The sequence below is a fragment of the Trichosurus vulpecula genome, chromosome 3, assembly GCF_011100635.1.
Source record: "Trichosurus vulpecula isolate mTriVul1 chromosome 3, mTriVul1.pri, whole genome shotgun sequence".
NCBI lineage: Eukaryota > Metazoa > Chordata > Mammalia > Diprotodontia > Phalangeridae > Trichosurus > Trichosurus vulpecula.
The window spans coordinates 229,792,420-229,814,141 of NC_050575.1; the positions used below are offsets into that span (position 1 = coordinate 229,792,420).

The window sequence follows — 21,722 nt, forward strand, 5'->3', positions numbered from 1 at the left end:
TAAATGATATACTATTTATTCCCCTGCAGACAGACACCACACTCCAGACAAACCATCCTACTTGCAGTTCCCCAAATATGACATTATTCCTCACACTTCTGTGGTTTTGCACAGTCAGGCCCACATACCTGCAATGACCTCCCTTCTTGCTTCTGCCTCTTGAAATCCCTTGTTCCCTTCAAGTTAAGTTCAGGTGCCACTTCTTTGAAGAGACCTTTTCTGATTTCCTCAAGTTTGTATTTATTTTATATATCCTATATTCATTTATCTTTGTATATCTAATATTTTATCTCCTCTTTTGTATGCAGAACTGATATTTTGGGGGTGTGGAGAAACGACCAATCTTTTATTCTTGAGTATAATGAGTGCCCTAAGAAATTACAAAAATACTCTCTTCTAGGTGGCTGTGGACGGAAGCTGGAGCTCAGCATGAGCTTGAAACTGCACTGGGAATTGGAGGTTTTGGGTACCCTGCAATGGCAGCTGTCAATACACGGAAGATGAAATTTGCTCTTTTGAAAGGATCTTTCAGTGAGCAAGGAATCAATGAGTTTCTCAGGTAAATGGGGTGGGGCTGGGAGTGTATAGGAGGCTTGAAGTTAAAATAAGCTTTGAGATAAACCGATTTTGTAGGTGACTGAAATAAACTTTTCAACCCACATTTAAATTAGTTGGTGCTTTAATTTGCTGCATTTTTGATGGCCTTTTCCTCTTAAATAATAATAATGATAGTTCTAAAGTGGTAAATATTAGAGGGGTAGCTAGGTGACACAATGGTATAGTCAGGAAGACCTGAGTTCAAATCCAGCCTCAGACACTAGTTGTGTGATGACGTTGGGCAAGTCACTTAGCCTGTTTGCCTCTTTCCGCCACTGTAAAATGGGTATGATAATGGTGCCTACCTCACTGTTGTGAAGCTTATGAGAGAATATTTGTAAATTGCTTAACACAATGTCTGGCACATAGTAGGCATTACATAAATGCTAACTTTTTATTATCATTTATTATTATTATTAATTATCATTAACAATAATTATATATTATTATACATAATAATTTTTATGTGCTTTGTATTGAATCTTTTCATAGTCTCAGACTTTCTGTTCCTGCCTTGACAACAGGTTTTGTTTTGATTTTATTTTTGTTTCTTAAAGATATTTTTAGCCATAAGCAAAGTCATTATGAACCAGGGACCCAGAAGAGCTAGAGCTGGCTAGTCAAGATTCCACTGTACTTGGCTTCGGACTCTAGTTATTTGAATGTGGGTGTGTCTGACCAGGGAATTCGAAGTTCTTCAATTAACATAATGAATCCACTCTAGGAAGTGTTAAAAAGTTTGCTAGCTTTCCTGTCCTTGTTCTCTGCTCATATCCACGCCTTCCGTACTGTACTGGAGTTTGACATCCCTCATTTTGAGAAAAATTCCCATCCCATAACTCCCAGCCTAAAGAGAAGCAGCCTTCCATATGATTCTGCTTCTGCTTCTCAGTTACACCTTCCCTGAGGTAGGGAAAGTAATTGTCTAATTGAATTAAAACTACCATCTCATCTCCCTTTCTGGGTACAAAGATAATTTAAAGTGGTAACAATCAAAGGACTTCACCTAGCAGCTTACTAATATCCATAAGAAATTGGAAGCAAGATTTTTCCAAATTGTGCATAAGCTGAGCATGGTTAATTTAAGAGTTCACTCTATATCTGAATATGTGAAGAAATCTTTTAGAGTATATGGGATGTTTTCAGACAAATATAGTAAAAATAAATATTCCATAAATTTTTTTAAAAGATGAAATTAAAATTTAGATTGAGCATAAGAATAGACATAGATGGTTAAATCATTGGTTTAGTTATCGTTTAGTAACCAAGAGAAGCAGAGTGTGGCCTTGAGGCTAAAATTTACCTCCACCACATATCTGCTGTGTCACCCTAGGCAAGTCACTTAACCTCTCAGTGTTCTAGACACATCTGTAAGTTAGGGAAAAAATGCTGGTCTCTGTTAGTAGAGGTAGTTTCCTCATCTTGGTGTTCCTATCATATCACTTAGTTAAACAATGCATTACAAAAAAGCTTTCTTTTCATAGTGCCTCCCTGGAAGCCTTTAATGTTCAGAAAATAATTGTTGGGAAAGCTGTACAGCCCACCTGGACCCTAGGGTGTAGGGGGGAAAGCATTATAAAAACCTGATGTAAATTTTTATGCTCCTCAGAAACATTTCAGATTTATGACTTCTTATGGGATTAAAATGCCATGAGTTTTGTGTTTTCAGGGAGCCAAGTTAGTGACATATTCTCATATAGTATATATCTAACATGGCTGCTTTAATGTTATTGCTGTATCTAAAATATGGAAGAAGGATATCAGCTTTCATTTTTCTCTCACTTCTAAACTTTTTACAATCTGGATTCCTGCCTCATCACTCAACTGAAATTGGTCTTTCTTAATTTTGATCCTTTTTTGGCTTCTGCCCTCTGCAACATTTCACACTTTTAGCAGCCATATCTTCCTGGGTACTGCTTTCCTGTGGGTTTTCATGATACTGTTCTTTCTTTGTTCTGCTCCTTCTCAATCTCTTTTACAGTGTCATCGTCCATGGTGCTCCCCAAATAACTATAGGCATGCCCCCGGGGCTCTGTCCTGAACGCTCTTCTCTGAGTACTAATGATCTTTCATGATCCCATTCTCATAAATGGGTTTAATTATCATCTATACTGATGAATCCAGATCCTATATTTCCAGCTGTAGTCTCCTCTTAGTTATAGTCCTAAATCATTAACTGCCTATTAGATGTCCCATAGATGTCACAAACTCTATTTTTTTCCCTGAAATTGCAAGAGGATAATAAAGAATAAAGTCTCTTTAAGGTTTTATGTATCTTAGGTCCCATTTAGCGGTCTGAAGTCTATGGACCCCTCGGGATAATGTTTTGAAATATGAAAGAATTGCTTAATTTCAGTTAGAGGTTAACGAAAATAAAGACTTAATTTTCCCCCATCCAGTTTCACAGGCCTACCTTCTTTCTGACCTCCCCCCCATCCCCTAAAAAAACAAATCTTATCCTTGGACCTTTTTGAGAGTCTCTGGATCCAGATTAAAATCACTACTTCTAAAACAGCAGATTTCCAAGTATGGTTAGCAGACACCTGGGACATCCCAAAAAACTCTTCTGGATGTCTTTGAGGTCAAAAGTTTTTCTTAATGATACTAAGATTTTTTTTTCGTCTATTAAATTCCTAAGAGATTTTGCAAAAAATGTGAAACAATGTACTTTTCTCACTTGTGATATGTAATTGGATTTATTAGTATTTTATAAATTGAAAGTTTTTTTTTAAAGTATCAGTTTTCATTTCTAAGCTTATAACTAACCAACATTAAACAAAAGCTTTTTGGGGTCCTCAGTCATTTTTAACAGTTCTAAAAGAGGTCCTAAAACCGAAAGGTTTGATAACTGCTCATTTAGAGCAGCTTTAGTGCTGTAGGAGCCATAGTAGTATTAACTTTTAAATAGAGAGCTCATCTAGGAAAGAAAATTATTGAACTATGAACCTATCTATTGCATAGTTGTGCTTCTATAATAGTGTAATGGAAAGAGCCCTGAATTTTGAGTTAAGAGAACTAGATCCCAATCTCACCTTAACACTTAATTTGCTTTCCTCGCCTGTAAAATGAGGAGATTCTCTGATTTATGACTCTCTTACCTTGTCATATTTTTGCCAGTAAATACAAAAATTTGATTAGAGCTATGGTTATCTTGGTAGAGATGACTTTGGTAATATCTATTCATGCGTGCATCACCCCTTTTCACCAGTTGAACCATCTAATACTCAATACTTCAGAATACTTTTTTGTGGGGAATGATAGATAAATCGCTATAGTCCATGAAAAGAGGAGAGATACAGTTTCTCACGCAGTAGATGCACGATTAATGCCTAGGACAGGAGCGTGTGATAACAAAAAGTAGATACATGAAAGTCAATTCCCAGCAGATTCTTTTATGATTTGGGTTGTATTTAAATCTGGAATCATTCCCCCAAATGACTAGCTTATAGAGATGGAATAATTAAGGCTAAAATTACAATAACCCGTATTTGACTGGATTAAGTTACATTTCAAAAAACCATGTTAAAGAAATTTAAATGGCTGCAAGTGTTGTCATAGTACACAGTGATTAAAGTAAAGTGATTAAAGCTAGCATTTCCCCAATTGATAAATGGTCAAAGGATATGAACAGGCAGTTTTCAGAGGAAGAAATTAAGGATATCTGTAGTCATGTGAAAAAAAATGCTATTGATTAGAGAAATACAAATCAAAACAACTCTTAGGTGCCACATCTTACCTGTCAGATTGGCTAACATGACAAAACAGGAAAATCATAAATGCTGGAGAGAATGTGGGAATATTGGAACAGTAATGCACTGTCAGTGGAGTTGTGAACTCATCCAATCTTTCCTGAGAGCAATTGGAGCTTTGCCCAAAGGGCTATAAAAATGTGCATACCCTTTGATCCAGCAATACCATTTCTAGGGCTATATCCCAAAGAAATCATACAAGTGGGAAAAGGATCCATATATTCAAAAATATTTATAGCAGCTCTTTTTGTGGTGGCAAAGAATCAAGTTGTGGTATATGAATGCAATGAGATACTATTGTGCTATAAGAAATGAGCAGACAGACTTCATAATAATGTGGAAAGATATATATGATCTGATGCTGAGTGAGGGGAGCAGAACTAGGAGGAACTTATACATGATTACATGATACATGATGACTGTGATAGACTTGGCTCTTCTCAGCAGTGCAAGGTTCTAAGACAACTCCAAAAGACTCATGGTGGAAAAAGCGATTCAAATGCAAAGAAAGAATTACAGAGTCTGGAAGCAGGTTAAAGCCAACTATTTGCTCTCTTTTTCTTTGTTTTTGTTTCTGTTTTGTTTCCTCTTTCTCATGGTTTATTCCATTGATTGTAGTTCTTCTTTGCACCTTGACTATTGTGAAAATATGTTTAGTGTGAAGGTATATGTAGAGCCTGTATCAGATTGCATGCCCGGTGGGGTGAGTAGCAGGGAGGAAAGGGAGAAAAAAAAAAAAGCTAGTGCTCTAAGGTTTGAAAAGTGCTTTAATAATAGTTGACATGTATGTAGCATTTACTGTGTGCCAACAATTTTGAAACACTTCAGAACTATGATTAATTCAGGGATAAATCATGAGTCCAGAGTACTGAAGATGGAATTACACCACCTTTATCCTGGACAGAGAAGCAGTGGACAAAGGCAAGGGAAAGGAATAAGCATTTATAATAGTGCCTACTGTAAGCTTCATTTTACAAATGAGAGACCTGAGACAGAGCTTAAGTGACTTGCCCAAGGTCACACAGTAAAGCTTCTGATGCAAAATTTGAACACAGATCTTCCTGACACCATGTTCAGCACTCTACCCACCCGGTGGGCCACCTAGCTGCTATAAAGTTTACAAAATATTATAACAGATACCACAGGAGTAGTTTAGTATGAAGGTTCCAATTTGAAAAAGGAAAATATTGAAATTTTTTTTTTAATTTTTTAAATTTTTTTTAAATTCAGTTAAAATATTTTGGAAGAGATATGTTTGATAACTTTTTAATAGAAGAGAACATTTGAACTTCAGAGGTTCTGGGTTTGGATCTTCACCCTTGTCACAAGTTTCAGTGTCTGTGTCTCGTTTTCCTTGGGTGGAAAAAGAGGTAGCATTGGTTTAGATTCCTAAAGTTGTCTCCTGCTCTAAATTCTGTGAAGTAACCAAATTTGCAGAATACTCAGGGATTGTCCATGCTTTTACTGAGTGTAAGCTGAAATTCTTCTAAGTAGAAAGTTTCTCTTCCTAGTTGCTATGTGGGTAGAGATGACTTTGGTAATATCTATTCATGCAAAATTCCTTCCTTATGAAGATTAGCAACTGTAACAGTCTTAGAAAGTTGCTTCAGGCAGTTGTGTCAAACTCAGGACTTAAGCTCAGACAGGTTCCCTGGCTTTGGGGTCAGCTCTCCATTCACTATACTACATTGCCGTAAGCTATAAAATTGCTAGTCTCTAGATTTACCTTCTAGTTTGTGCATTTCTTGAAATAATTTTCTTCTGACGGTCTTATTTAGATTTGGGAGCTCCAGGATCCTGGCTGTAATGTACTCTTTTACCTTGAACAGGTCGTTTACCCTTTCTGTGCTCCACTCTTAACCCAAATGAGACAACCTTTCTAGTAGCCTTCTAAGTTGTCTTGGGCTAGAAAACTCTTTTCACTCCAGAATTTATTCTGAGGCATTATTTTAAAGGTATTTGGAGGGGAATCTGAGATAGCTAAGTCCCTGCCTTTTCTTCACTCTCTTGGCTTCACTGCCACTGAGTTGTCTTGGTTTTTTTTGAGTTGTCATGTTGTGGCCCCCTAAAGATAAAGATGTAATTGTATTCACTCCTACATGGCTTAGACACCTACATGGCTAGGGGCCAAAGGGCCAGAGCTAAAATTATAGCCAGCTATGATCCTTGCAATTACTTGTCAAAATGAAATAAAGGGTGGATAACCTGAGAAGAGGGAAGAGGCAATGGAAAATTATAGGAGATTACGTAGGATTTAAGGATTTAGGGAGTGGAAGCCAACTGCTCATTCCATGTGCAGAGTATCTTCTTACTGAGCGTCATATTCTTGAAGTACCAAAGTGGTACAAAAATGATGCATTCACTTGACCCAGACACTTGAACAGAACACCCTGCTATCTACTGGTATACCCTACTGCCCCAGCTAATCTGATGCAGGAAAAAGAGTTTGGTTTTTTTTTTTCCATGAAACATGCCACTGCTTAGTAAGCATGCAACATAACTTACTGATTATGCTTTCTGCTGAAGTATGTTCTATATAGCTCTTCAAAAGTAATTGTGTTGACAAAACTAAGTCACAAATCAAGGTTTTGTTGGTAATCAGTTATTTGAGAAATTAACTGCAGCCCCAAGTTTGAGGGTAAAGTCATTCTTTTCAGAACCACCTTGCTCATGAACTAAAATGAGAAGACCAAATACCTGGACATTTTAAGTGAAAAAAGAATAGGATGGTTTTGTATGTGTTACTGGTTTATAATTGCACTTAAACGTAATCGGGGAGATAGGCTTAAAGATTCTTTAAGAATGTTGAAGTTACGTGCTTGGCTCACCAAATATTCAGAGATTCAGAGATGTTTTAAATCATACAATTTTCCATTTATTTGTTTTACAGAGAGCTTTCTGTTGGCCGTGGCTCCACAGCACCAGTAGGTGGTGGTGTTTTCCCTAAAATAAGCACAGTAGCCCCCTGGGATGGCAAAGATGGTGAGGTAAGCATTTATATAGTGCCTACCTACTCTGTGCCAGACACAGAGCACTTTACAAATATTATTTGATTCTCACAACAACCCTGCAAAGCAGATGCTGTTATTAGCCCTATTTCGCAGTTGAGGAAACTGAGGTTAAGGCTGCTTTCTATCACACACTGGGAGACTTATAATTTACTATGATTTTTTGTATATTTGCATTTACCACAGTGATTCTTTGAATTTTTATTATTAGCCCCATCACGCAAGACTTACTTAGCCACTCCGGAATCTTTTGTTTTTTCATGAGAAATACCATTACTCTCGAACAAAGAGGACCTGGTTTCAAATCCTTCCACCTCTCATATTGACAACTGTTTGTCTTAGACAAGTCACCCAAACTTCCTTAATTCCTCAGTTTACTCATCTCTAAACTAAGGAGATTGAACCACATGACCTTTGAGGTTTGCCTTTCCAGCTGAGATTTTATACATTATGATGGAATATTATGGCTTTGGCAACCCATTGTCTCATTTGTTGTATCATTAGTTAATAAGTCACCCCTTTGGAGTTTAAAAGGGATAAAGCATCTTTGAGTTGTGTGGATCAATGTATTGTTTCTCCATGACTGACATATATTTAAGAAACTATGATAGTGGTCAAATTCTTTTAAGTCTTTTTGTTAGTCATTTGTAATATTTAATCTACTGTTAGATTTAAGCAAATTGAGAGGAAGAGGTTTAAGGGGTGAGATTAAAAAGTATGGGGTATAATAGATATTTAATCTGTCTATAAAGGAAGTTGCATCCTTCCATCATCTAGACGTCTGAACTCTTAAGGAATTACTTTGCCAGCTTCAGTAAAATCCCATTTCACTGTTTCACAGCTTCCCATTGAAGATGATATTGACCTCAGTGACGTAGAACTTGACGACTTAGGAAAAGATGAGTTATGAGCTATGACATATACTTCTTGGGAGCGGATTTTTCCAGCAGTGGTGGAACATCCTTTGCAATCAAATGGATATACCAGTGGCCTTTTAAAAAAACTGAAGCAGCATTGTTTGGTCGTTTGAAACACTGTAACAGTGAACTGTTTGCATCTCAAGAAAAACATTGAAAAATTCTATGAATTGTTGTTAACCAGTGAATTTGATTGTATTCTGTCAAATAATATTTTGAAGATAATTTTTTTGTTGCTGTTAAAAAAAATTTTTCCATCCCAACTATGCTGTTTGTAGGTTCTTTAAGGCTGTTACTTTACTAAGTTTTTAACTGTGATTTTTTCATCATTTGAACACAATGCTTTGTTCCAGTTACAGAATAAAAACAAAGTATTTTTGACAGTGCCTATCATGTATGAAAACAAGTCCACATCACACAAAGTTTAATTCAGGGTTTCAGGCATAAGTCCTCACATGAAAATAACCTTTGGGTTTCTTTCCTCCCTTCTCTAGGTGAATAGTAATAATATATATGTATATATTTCTTTTTGAACATTTGGGAAGATGTAGCTTTCTCTGGCTTCCTTTCCCCTTACCATCTTTTTTTGTTTGTTTTCCCTGGGTCTGTTTTCAAATTTCTCTTAATCATATTATCTTTGTAAACTAAATGCCTACAGTAGTAAGGACCCCTTCCTTGTAGCACTTTTATGGGATATGTATGCTCTTGAGCAGAATTAGGGACAAAGCATTTTGGAAAGCCAGGCAAAACTTGTCACATACTGTTTTTAAAGTGCTCCTTGTGCCTGAAGCAGCCACCTATCTCCTTTGCTTGAGAGTAGGTTTTAATCAATTGCTGGTTCAGGACTTCATTTCCAACCTACTGCGCTTGGTTTTAGGCCCCATCAAATGAATATCAGGGAACAGAACCCAGGTATATAGCTAGGCAATAAGTTTCCAAATGTTTGTTAAATGGCATGATGTACCCCATTTGTAATAGTCTTTTTAAGGCATGGAACTGATACTTAGGCCCTACTTACTTAGGACCTGGACTCTTCAACGTTGGCAAATTGTATTTTAGACTTTGGGGCAGAGAATAGAACTATTAGACTAAGTACAAAACAGTTGTAATTATTTTACATGTTTGTACATATAATGCCTTGAATATGTGTAAAATTATCTTTAGAAAAGGGTGACTAGGTGTTTAGTTTTTAATTATGTGTAAATTGAAGTAAAAAATACTTCATTCAAAGACTATGGGAGCTTTTTATTGTAACTTACAAAAAATAAATACAACCATAACTAATTTTTGTGAGTAATTTTTGTAACATTCTAAATTCTAGGCCTTTTTTTTAAAAAAAAAAGTTTGTTTTTTTTAAGGTTGACCATTTGTAAAAATTCTCGAGCTTAGAGAAGACCAGCATCCTACCATTTAATTTGATTACATAAAGACATGAAGTAAGTTTATTTCTAGAGTTAATAAGGGTTACTGGATTCTTAAAAAACTAGTCAAGAAGACTAAGGTCAATGTGAAAGTAGACATAAGGAAAATAATCTTGATTATTTAGTTGTATTCCAGGAATATCCACAGAAGCCTAGAAAAGGAAAAAAAAATTACATTCTTGAAAGAGCACGGTGTTGGGTTTGTTTTTTATTTTAAGTTTTAACATTGTGCATATTTTCTGTGTTTCTATATTTGAAAACACTGCTCAGCTCTAAATCTAACACTTAACAAGAACTTATCTAGATATTGAAACTGATTCTTTCTTCCCTTCACCCTTCACATTGATTTATTTCCTACACACACAGTTTTATAATGGAAATAAAATACAATTATGTCTTGTCATAGATGATATACATACGTCTAATATACTTGCTGCGGCTACTTCATCCAGGTGTTTGAAGACTGAGTTTAGAACCTCTCTTAAACGTTTTGTGGCCTTCTTGTGGGGTTGTAAAAGCACTGCCTGAAAATTCACGGGTAGTCCGTACCTTTTTCAAATGTATAAAACATTACTGACTCAGAGTGTAAAGATCAAGACCATACACAGTAAGATTAGCATTACTACTAACATTAGACCCAGGTTACCACAGTACTGTTTAATAGACTAAGAGTTAAGTTGCTGACATTGAATATAGTCAGTAGGCCATGAGCATCATTCTAAATGTCAGCCATAATGGAACAGTGCTGAAGGTGAAGGTGCATTTAATGGACTTTTTTTTCAGTCCAACAGCTAGGTGGTGCAATGGATAGAGCACCAGCCCAGGAGTCAGGAGGACCTGAGTTCAGATGTGGTCTCAGACACCAGCTGTATGACCCTGGGCAAGTTACTTAAGCCCAAGAGGCAATTGCCTCTTCTCCCTTCCCCCACCCCCCAGAAAAGAGAGGTGTCAGAATTCTAGAACATGAAGGACTTTGTTTACTCTAAGAAGTAAATGCTAGCTAAAAAACAGTAAACAGTAAAATACCTTTATGGTCATTGGTTTAAAAAAAAATGTTACAGGGCCCAATGGTTCTTGGACTCAAATGTCATTTTTATAGTCATTCTTTTGTCAGTACTGACCGTTAAAAGTATTAATTTTTTTCCCCTTTTTGGCCCATAAATTGTTTTCATCTACCCCTTCCACCAGAGGAAGTCTTCACAGACTTGGGGTAGACACCCCCCCTAACTCATTGACAGGTTTGAGACCCTTTGACCTGGTTTAGCCTGTTGGCCAAAACTGTTTGCTGGGGTGTGGCCACTGTGCATGCCACAGCTTCTTGGAGCCACACATGGAGAGTTAAGTGGATCAGATAGACACCAAAGGTGGAAGGCACCCTTCACATCAGAGGTACTAATCTTCCCTGAACACACCCTACACCCCTTAGAACTAAAAGATTTTACACTGAGACGTTCCAAACCCTATATATAAAATTCTGGAGCAAAAATGAGTTTAGCTATTTATTGATTTGCGTCATTAGGTATTAAAAGCATTGGAGATGAGAACTTCGGGTTTATAAAAAGCATGACTCTAAAGCCCTCATGTTTTTCCTACTCTTCCCGTTGCATATTGGCCATGCTCTCCCTAGTTAGTGATGATTAACTAATTCACATTCTTTGGCTTCTCCCCACCCCAAACAAAAATCACTATATTGTAGCTATTTTTGCGTGTATCCTGCAGATAAAATAGATGGCCCTTGAAGGCAAGGACTGTCGGGGCTTTTTTTTAATCTTGTATCCCTAGTGCCTGGGACACACTGGGTATCTAATAAAAGATTGTTGATTGATTAGTTATGCTAAAGGTTAGAGGTTAGATCTCCATTTGTAGTAGAGATGGGGGACAATTGGGTGCAGAAAACTGCACACACATATAGACTTGGTATGTTATTTCTGAACTGTTTTTTTCCCTTATTCTTTGTTGTAAAGGAAAGTAAAATAATAATTAGCAATGTTTCTTCTAAGAGAAGGCAACATTTCCTTAAATCCCTCCTAATTCCTAAACCACAACTCTTATTAAACAAAGGCCTTCAGCAGAAAATTATTTGTATTTTCTATTACATTGTATCAATTTGTAGGAATTACTACAACATTGTCAGCATCAGAGGTTGATATAAAATCTGCTGGGGTAGCTCTCCAAGAAGTTACTATCTTAGAACATTTCTCAAAATCCTGTTCTCCCTTAAAACCTTGGCAACCTCTGGAAGGTAGAGAGCCACAGGAACATGTTGTTAGCATAGAAGGGAATTGATAGCAAATAGGCACCAACTCCCAACATGTAGAAACTTGGATCTTGAAAGATGTTTTTGTTACCTTTTCATTGAAAGCAAATGGGATCATGGTAGACTTTCCCTCCCTTCTCTCTCTACCCTACACCCTCCCCCTCTCCTCTCTTCTCCTTCCCCACCCTCTCCCCTCTGTGGTGGTCCTTGGTTTCAAAATAGGCTTCCCCTTCATGCAGCACTTTAGCGTTTCCTCCTCCATTGATCTCTTCTGTGGAATGTCTCTAGGAATATTCTGTTTTATCAGCTTTAGTCTTCATCTAGTATTATCCCGTTCTTCACTTCTGTGAAGAGACTGGACAGAAATGTTCTCATTTCTTTTCCAAAAGCCTACCTATCACCAGTGTTTAACAGTCCTACACGTTCTACCCCCTGCCCATGCTCCCACATAACAGAGGTTCGGGAGGCTATCCACATGATACGGGCCTGTATAATTTATTCCACTAGTTACCTTAAAAAATTCTATAAAATCTCAGCCACATAACACTAATATTTCTTTAGTCTTAAAATTTGCAGTTTTCCTTGTGGCCCTAAGAAGAAGATAAGGTAGATATTGTCATCTCCACTTTATAGATGAATAAACTAAGGTTCTAAGCTAAAGTGTAAGTTCTAAGCCTGTGGTCACACAGATAGTGTCAGAGCCGGGACTTGAACCCTAGGTCTTTGGGAGTCCAGGTCCGGTACTTTCCTCACTACTTCACATCATTATCATCATCATAAAGTAAAGAATACTGGTTATACTAATTAATACTACTAAAAATACCAAGTAAAATATTAATTAAGAATAAAATATTAATCAATGGCTAGCATTTATATAGCACCTATAATGTAGCAGGCATTGTGCTAAGTACTTTACAAATACCTCATCTGTCTCCTCTTAACAGCCTTAGGGGGAAGGTGCTATTATACTCATTTTGCAAACAAGTGAAGGGAATTGCCCAGGGTCACAAATTTGAACTGTCTTCTTGATTTTAGACCAAGCACCACTCAGCTGCCTTAAGAAAAATGGTATTTCTAGACACATAGTCTGGGTTCACTTACCTTAGCACAGATTCCACAAATACTCTCAAAGCCTTTAGGTGAATCCAGGCAATGAACGCTTCACTGAAGTTCACCTTGAGCCAGCGCAAAAGGGGACCCTTGAAAAGAAATCAGGTTATCTACCACCTTTCTCTTCTGCCTCCAGACACAACATGGTAAAAGAAACTTTTCATTATGACAAAATACTGATGTTGATAAGAACAAGAAGCTTGCAAAAGCCAAAAAGAAGGTGGAGAAGCCACCCAGGAGTCCACCTTCCAGCAAGAAAAACCAGTCCCAACTATAATATGGGGGCTGATTGACATCAAATTCCAGACTCCATTAAGTAGAGTTGAAGGAAATTAGCAGCTCAGCCACCCAGCACATGCAAACCATCTATACCAATGTCTGGGAAAACTAGGGAGCCCACCTTAAAAGTAAGTTCTGATACCAAGCATATTTCAAGCTTTTGTCTGACAAGAGTTTACAACTTGGGATCCTTTATGGTCTGTCATTACAAGCTATCATGTCAACAGTACTAAGGCCAACAGTGCTCCACCAATATTCCAAGACTACATTTCAGACCAGCTTAAAGACCCAACCCTGCTTGGCAGGGGAAATGTGCAGATTTCGATATTTCTTGATGTAGATAGTGACAAAACTAATGATAGCATAAGCTACAGATTCTTCTCAGGAATCTCAAAGGCACTTAATAGTACAGGAATCCTTCCCAGCACCTCAAGGTATGTTGGTAGGTGGTTGAGTACCACTCTTTTCATTTGTACAGATGGGGAAACCAAGAGAGCATAGATGAGCTGCCCAATATCCAAGTGAGTTAGTGGCAGAACCCGTCATAAAGCCAAGGACTCATGTCTCCCGATCAGCTCCATCCACCTAGAATCCTGGGATAACCTAGCCCACCTGACCAAGAAGCACATTCATTTAGGTATTAGGGGGAAGAGGTAGCAGTTAACAAAAAGTCCTACAGATTAGGAAAAGGCATGATTGGCAAGAGGAGGGTCCCCTTTTTCATCACTTATTTTATTAATTTGAGGTCTAGTGAAAGCCACACTAAATGATGAAAATGGTGGGGAGAGATTCATTTTATCAAAAGTTGCCTCTCAGCCTGGAGAGGGAATAGAAAAGCTCCTCAGGCAGAATTGCTTACCTCACCCTCGCCCTCACTCTCTTTTTCTTTCTCCGTCTGCCCCGGAGTGGGCCTACCAGGGTTCCCTATCGGGGTTACCTTAACCATGTGATCCGGGAAGGTAGATGATCTCTTTTTAAGAGCAACACGTGAAGTTTGCTATAAGCATAGAAATGATTTATTAATCTTTCAACAAACATGCATCAGAACACAAACTAACATTAAATCAATGAAAAGCATCTAAAAGCAAGCAAGTGAATGATGAAATTTAACATTGATCCTAGAGATTAAGTGTACAAGTTGGATCTGTCATCTATCCTGGGGAAACCGAAAATGGCCTATGCCTGACTTAGTGCGTTTCCTTGCTCACAAATCCAGGACCAAAGCCAATCACTGAAAGAGGGATTAAGATCACATAGCACGCTTGGACTGTATATGGCCTCTGCCTCTGTTTTGTGTCTTCCCTCATAGAGCAACACAAAAAGTTAGTGGAATGGTCTAGGCCCTCCGAGTCTTGAAGTCAGGAAAACAGAGGTGAGGGGGCAGAACTTTCCAGTCATGAGACAGCCAGTGTAAAGACATGGAGAGTCCTATCTGAAAAATTGCAAGTAGACCAGCAAAATCATACTGTAGAATGTGTGGAGGAGAATTAAGTGAAAAAAAGACTGGAAGATGATGAAGAGACAGTTGTTGGTACTGAACTGTAGCTCGGGAAAGACCAGGACTGAATTTGTAGATCTGAGATTTCATCTTCTCTGTAAACACAAACTGAAATGAAGGACCGCAGTGAAAGCAGAAATAGTCTTTTTTTGCTCCTTGGTCAAAAATAAAAGAAGGATGAAATTACTAGTTCTTAATGTAAAATGTAATAGATTTAAGATGGGATTAAGACAGAAAATAGGTTCTGACCTATAAACCCAACACTGTACTGTAACACACCCCAAACCCACCCCACCCGTACCTACTTCCACCTAAAGGCTAGTAGGCAGTATGCTACTTTCCCCATATAATGAGAAGGTTGATAGCTATTAAATGTTTAAAAGTTGGATGCCTGTTACAGAGCTCCATTTCCCCTCTTAAAGAAACCTTGGCTACACTCCCCGGGGCAAGGGAGGGGGGAGGATGGGGATGTTCAGAAGTGGAATACCATGTAAAATTCTAGACCAGCAATCTGATAACCCAGATGGCAGGTGTGATGCTCTTATATAACACACTGATAAATGGGGTGGTCTCGGGTTGGCTTGTGTTGATCCAGAGGGTAGGGCCAAGAGCCTCACTTTACCCCTCCTCCTCAGCACAGCCTTCTAAAAAGTTTCTCTGTTCGTTTCTTCTTTCTCATGATCCATTCCATTAGTTATAATTCTTTCCAATTTGACTATTATGTAAATAAGTTTAATGGGAAGGTATATGTAGAACCTATATCAGATTACATGCCACCTTGGACAGGGAGGAGGGAGGTAGGTGGGGAGAGAAAATTTGGAACTCAAAAACTTGCTGAACTGAGTGCTGTAAACTAAAAAATAAAAACTAAATTAAAAAAAAGTTTCTCTGGAAATAAAAATGACTTCTAGATAGTCCAGGGCCTGGAAACCCAATGAAATTCACAGGTAAGGCATTAGGAAAGATAGCTAGTTTCTTAGTCAGGAAGGATGGGGGCGGGGAGGTGGGGGAAAAATGTAGTGCTTTAATTTTTATCCTTTAAAAAACATAGATAAACAGGAATGCTCAGGGAATTAATGGTTCTGGGTAACAAGATTTTCTAGTTAGCTCAAGGTTAACAGAATCATAGTCTTAGCAGTGAAAGGAAACCTCAGAAATCATCTACTCACACTCTTCCCTCTTTCCCAATTTAAAAAAAAAACACAAACCTTGTGTTTTAGCTCTTAGTATTATTTGGAAATGTCCCACTGAGACCTGCCTCAATAAAGGAAAGTCCATTGACCAGAATTGACTTATTCTTTGATAGCTAGGACCCTAGAGAAGCTCAAGGCCATTGTACAGAATAGAACTTCAACTGTCGCTGTTCAAGACAATGTGAACGCTGTGGGTGACTGAACGCCAGACCTAGGCCAGAAGTTTAAAGTTTTTTATGTATGAATGTCTGACATCTTTTTTTTTCTTGTCATATATCTCTTATTGCTAAAAGTAGGAGCACTCACAAAATTCCAGTTAATGGAGGTTCCAGGTAATTTGTTTATGGTAGTGATAGTTTACTATGTTTTTTGCTTTTTTCCTGATACACGTGCAAAAGGGCTATCAAAGTACGAATTGCAGCATATTCAGGATTCTATGGGTTATCTGAACATTTGACATCAAACTTGGGCCAAAACACAGAGCACAGGAGCACAGAGCACAGTGTTAACAAATACCCTTCTATACAAAATAACATTTGTAAAACCTCAACTGTCTTTAGAATACATTTTCCTCACTTCAGCAGTAAGGATGACATACTTTTTTTTTAGTTTGCATAAAATTTGCATTAAAGCCCTTCCCTAAGAAAGCAGAGGGGCTTTCTGGGCTTGCTCCCCATTTTCATGACCAGTCCTGAAATCAGGAGATTCACAGGATCTGAGAACCAGAGCCCTTGGTGGTAAGCATGGTAATAAAAGATTCACCAGACTCTGAGGAAAAGGAGCAATAAATAAAGGACATAGGTCTTCTGGCTCTGAAAACCTATGATTTGAGTATATGTGTTATTGAGCATATATGTTAAGCCCACTTTACAGAGATGCAAACTAAGGTACAGAAAGAAAAAAATGTTTGCCCAAAGGCTATGCAGATCATCTTTAAAAATGGAGTCTGTTCCTTTCATTATATGCTAAGCTAAGCTTCCTTCACATAGTATAAAGCTCACATGATACTGTTGCTGGAGGACACCTTTTTAGGCAGATGCCCTGCTAAAAACATGGGTAGGTAAAGACAAGAGGTAGTTGTTTGGTACATCTGGACATCAAAAACCACTCCCTTGAAACTATGCTGTCCAGAGTGGTCCGACCAGTTTCATTCAGCACAGGTGCGTTATTGCCATCAACACAAGGGCTGTGTTGGTCCCTCTGACCAATGAACCTCTGAATACCACTGGCTTCAGTGTGAGGGTACCCTGAGAACCCTTTCTAGGAGAAACTGAGTTCATGTTCATTATCAATGCCTGTGCCTGGTTTCCTAGAGCACTTGGCACAAAGCTCCTATGAGGTCAGATGGTCCTGCCTGATGGAAGTACATGGGAATTGAGAGAAGACAGGCTTCCCCAAGATCTATCTCTTAGAGAGTTGGGGACCAAATCAGGGAAACTCCAAACTTTCAAACAAAGGGCCTCTTCGAGCTAAGACATCTGCTCTGGTAAAGGGATCACCAAAGGGTGGCACAGCAAAGTTTGGAAATTCAGTAGGAAAGTTCATCAGGCTCGAGTACTTACATACTGTTGCTTCTTTTCAGACAGCAATTTAGTCATCTCTTCCCTTTCAGTTTTAATTTCTTTTTCATCATAGAAAAATTCACGGACAATGAACCTTAAAAGAAGCAATGTGGAAATATTTTACATAACTGGAAATGTATACCCTATATGTGATTGCTTACCATCCCAGGGAGAGGGAAGGGGAAGAAAAGAGGGACAGAATTTGGAACCCAAAACTTTAAAAAAATTTTTTCTTTTTATTGTTTTAACATGTAGCTGGGGAAAAAATAAACATTTTTTTAAATAAGGATTATGTTAGCTAATTATTAAATGTATAGGAAGAAGAAAGTCCTAGCTGACTAGCAAGTCAGGGGAAAAGGGTTCAAATCCTGACTTTGCCATTAACTCAATGGCACGTTTACAGTTAGGATACAGGCACTGCGGAAAGTCACATTTTCAAGCTTTCAGCTTCAAATTTTAAAAAGGAAAAAAATATATAAATTAATAAAAGTAAATAGACAGATAAATAACTGGATGGGTAGATAAGTAAATAAATAAAGCAGCAGCCCCAGATCCTTACTTGTTTTCTTTGGCTTTGGCTTTGAAATCATTGATCACCTTCCGAAACATCGTGACTGTAAAGAGGCCTCCCTCGTTGTCTTCAGCAATCAGTCTGTGGAAGAGAAGAGTCCACTCATGACCGTACTCAGACTAAAAGGCATTGTTCTTCTCCGGGATTTGACATCCTACTGTTCTTTCTTTTTAGCATCTCAGAAGGCTAAAGGTCAAGGATCCATGCATTTGGAAGGTTTAAGAGCTGAGAATACAAGGAATTTCCAAATTCTGACCTTCTAGTCTTCCCTCTACCAGCTTCTAGATTCTCCCAACTAGATTACAGCAGCTAAGAGATTTCAGGGATCGCTAATGACACCTGGAGATACTCCACATGTGGTCAAAAGGTTGGTCCTTTTGAAGGGGAAAGTGTGCTATACTAGGAGTTAGGAGAACTGGATCTGAATCCTGGCTTTGCAACTAACTGGATGAAGGCCCAGATGGTATATCTGCACTTGACAGGAAGTTGGATAGAAGACTTAAGACCCTGGGTGACAGAATTAGGATTCAGCAAGATCTTAACAAACTAGAAGGACAATATTTACTTCTACATTACTTCAGCACCTAAAAGATCAGTGATTTCGTAAGTGTAAATACTTTTCCCACTTGATAAGCCCATTGGGGACAAGCACAATGAACTTAGCTAGTTTAGAACATAGACTATGAACATAGACACCATCACCAGCCCTGCGCCTAAAGCGTTTTCACCTTGGTAAACTTTGCCAGAGCCTTTGAGAACCCAAGATCACCTCCATACCAAGAGGAGTCCTGTGAATTGACACTTTCATAGTTCTGGAGTCAGAATATCTGGGTTTGAATTCGATGTGACCACAGTTGAGTCACTTAACTCCAATGGGCCGTAGTCCTCATCTTTAAAATGAGGGTTTGATTCAATGAAGGCTGAGATGATGATGATACATCTATAGAATACATTGAGGTTTGCAAAACACTTTGCATATATTATCTCATTTTGTCTTCACAATAACACTTGATATCGGTGCTACTGTCTCCATTTTACAGAAGAGGAAACAGAGTCACAGAGGTTTAATCCCAAGGCCACACAGTTCCTAGGTATCTACAGCAGGTTTCAAACTCATCTTCCTGACCCCAGATCCAACGCTTTATCCACTATGCCAAGTAGAACTCGTCTGGCTCTAAATCTAGGATTCTGTGGCTTTCATCCGGAAGTGAACAGCAAGTTCTTAGTTCACAACAAGCAAACAGAAAGTAAATCACTTAACTATGTTTGCTTTCTCATTATGTTACTCATCTTCCAAGGCCCATTTCAAACATCACCTTAATGTGTGGTGCTCAGAATATGCTCTAAGACTGGAGTTAGGAAAACTGTTCTTCTGCCTTATATCACAGGTAAATTTGTCTTTCCCTACCTACAAGACAGATTGTGAGCTCCCGGAGGACAAGGGCCATCCATGTCTTTTTAAAATCTGACTATCCTGGGGCAGCTAGGTGTCGCAGTGAGTAGAGCACTGGCCCTGGAGTCAGGAGGACCTGAGTTCAAATTCGGCCTCAAACGACACACTTACTAGCTGTGTGACCTTAGGCAAGTCACTTAACCCCAATTGCCCTGCCTTCCCCCATCAAAATATAATTTAATTTTTTTTTATCTGACTGTCCTCCCATAATACTTAGAGATGCTTGATCATGATACAGGTTTCACAAAGGCTATGCCAGGAAAGCACACATTAAAAGAGTTTCAAATAACAACAGCCCAGCAACGGACTGCATGCCTGTCACCTAAGGTCCAATTCATCTAAGAACAAAGAGGTTCATCAAGTGAATTATATTCCCCCTTGTCAGAGCAACTCATAATATCATATTCTATCTTCTAGGGTCTGGAGGGACTATGACCAGCACTGGCAGAAAGATTGCCCACACCAAAGAAATTATATATCCTGGAAGTATGGAAGAAATATTTCATACATATGCATCCCATATAGAATCCATTTTTAAATATTATGCATATAATTTCCATTGTCAAAGAGAGCCTGTAGCTCCATGTTGAGTCCCTAGAGTGACTCTTAGTCTTCTAATGAAAAACACTTCCTTCTCTCTGATCTAGTCCAGGCTCCCTCGCATTTTTCAGAGGAGGGAGGCCCAGAGAAGAGGGATGATTTACCTGAGACTGACCAGGAGAAACATTTTACTGTTTAAGGCAGAGATGGGCCTAGGACCAAAGTTCATGACCACCGGTTCAATGCTTCCCTCAGTCCAATACCTTGCCTCTTCGATTCACTACACATTCTGAAATACACAGCCTGCAACAGCCTCTCCGTGCAGAAAATGCTGTTTCTGAATACAAGAGTTGCAAAATCTACTGGAAGCAAACACCCCGACAGGCCAAAGACCTAGTTCAAGACTTTGACTTACTTGGTTGATCGAGGTACCACCATGTCTGAGAGAGATTCATATCTTTTTTGCCACTGTGAATAGTTTGGCCTTCAAGGAACAGGACAGAACTTCAGTTAGCAACAGCAAAAACAACAATAAAGTGCATTGTATTGTTTATTAACGTTCACAAGAGCACTTTCCTCACAAGAATCCTGTGAAGTAAGTTTGTTATTATTTCCATTTGAAAGATGAGGACCCATAGTCTCGAGAGGACAACTGACTTTCCCAAAGCCTTATAACTATTAAGTGTCAGAACCACAACTCTCTCTGGGGGAGCCCATCAGGTCCCTAGGCACCCGGGATGGAAGGCTCCTGCCTGACACAGATCATCTCTGCCAGCACCTTCCTACTGCAGGGATTAAAACTGTCCAACCCACAATAAAAGAGACTGAGGCAGAGCTCTGAGCCAATGGCACTTTATTAAAGGGTCCATGGTCCCCTCTAATGAAGTAGGCCTCAAATCTTTCTCACAATCTGAGATGCTCCCTTCTTCCAGGGCCTTATTTTTATAAGCTTTGACACCAGATTTTATATCTTAACATTCGAAAGAGGCTATACAAAGTACAGAATCCCATTGGTTGATAGATTTTGTTTCATGGGCCAAAAAATGATTCATGAGCAGGGAGAGTCTTGGGTTGGGTGAAGAATGGGGCATTCTCCACCAACGAAGTGGTCACCTGCTCATGCTGGACAAGAGAAAATGGTCCGGAGGTACAAAAATAAGTTGGGGGACTTTCCATGTCATTGAGTCACCTCTGCCACACTGGACTTGGTCACCATAACAAGGAAAAACAAGAGTGGAGGGCCTCTAGTTGACTTCCTATGATTAACCAAACGAACTTACAATCTGCATCTCAAAGCTCTGGGGTCTAATATACAGAACTTATAATCACTACCCCTATGGAATCATATCAAATTGATTAATAATGATTGGAATAGAGTAGGGGTCCAAATGAATTCCTTCTCACACTACCTGCACCTCTCAGATGGCTCTTCAGGTTCAGCTTTACATCCTTGAGACTTGATAGTGGCCAAAGCACTTTCCTTTGGCTCCCTCAGCCCACTGGACAAAGAGAAATCCCCCAAAGGGAAACTGAGGCCACTCAACATTGGAGTCACTTAACAATGCTC

At 38.7% G+C, this 21,722-nt stretch overlaps 2 protein-coding genes across 3 annotated transcripts in view; one reads left to right on the top strand and one right to left on the bottom strand.

Annotated features, from left to right (window-relative positions):
- The window catches only part of PDIA6 (protein disulfide isomerase family A member 6), a 33,860-nt gene extending 24,305 nt beyond the window's left edge, over nucleotides 1-9,555 (top strand). Inside the window, exons 11-13 of the mRNA XM_036749495.1 lie at nucleotides 401-559; nucleotides 7,237-7,333; nucleotides 8,196-9,555. Of these exons, the coding sequence (XP_036605390.1) occupies nucleotides 401-559; nucleotides 7,237-7,333; nucleotides 8,196-8,264 (325 nt within the window). The 3' untranslated portion in view covers nucleotides 8,265-9,555. The remainder of the gene's footprint in view (nucleotides 1-400; nucleotides 560-7,236; nucleotides 7,334-8,195) is intronic.
- Nucleotides 9,556-9,754: 199 nt separating this feature from the next.
- Nucleotides 9,755-21,722, bottom strand: part of ATP6V1C2 (ATPase H+ transporting V1 subunit C2) — a 72,192-nt gene continuing 60,224 nt past the window's right edge. The window contains exons 7-13 of one of the 2 annotated variants that reach the window (XM_036749496.1): nucleotides 20,571-20,639; nucleotides 18,151-18,243; nucleotides 17,592-17,685; nucleotides 14,198-14,335; nucleotides 13,051-13,148; nucleotides 10,112-10,241; nucleotides 9,755-9,844 (exon numbers count right to left, since the gene is read on the bottom strand). In XM_036749496.1, the coding sequence (XP_036605391.1) occupies nucleotides 9,755-9,844; nucleotides 10,112-10,241; nucleotides 13,051-13,148; nucleotides 14,198-14,335; nucleotides 17,592-17,685; nucleotides 18,151-18,243; nucleotides 20,571-20,639 (712 nt within the window). The remainder of the gene's footprint in view (nucleotides 9,845-10,111; nucleotides 10,242-13,050; nucleotides 13,149-14,197; nucleotides 14,336-17,591; nucleotides 17,686-18,150; nucleotides 18,244-20,570; nucleotides 20,640-21,722) is intronic. The other variant, XM_036749497.1, reaches the window with a different exon arrangement.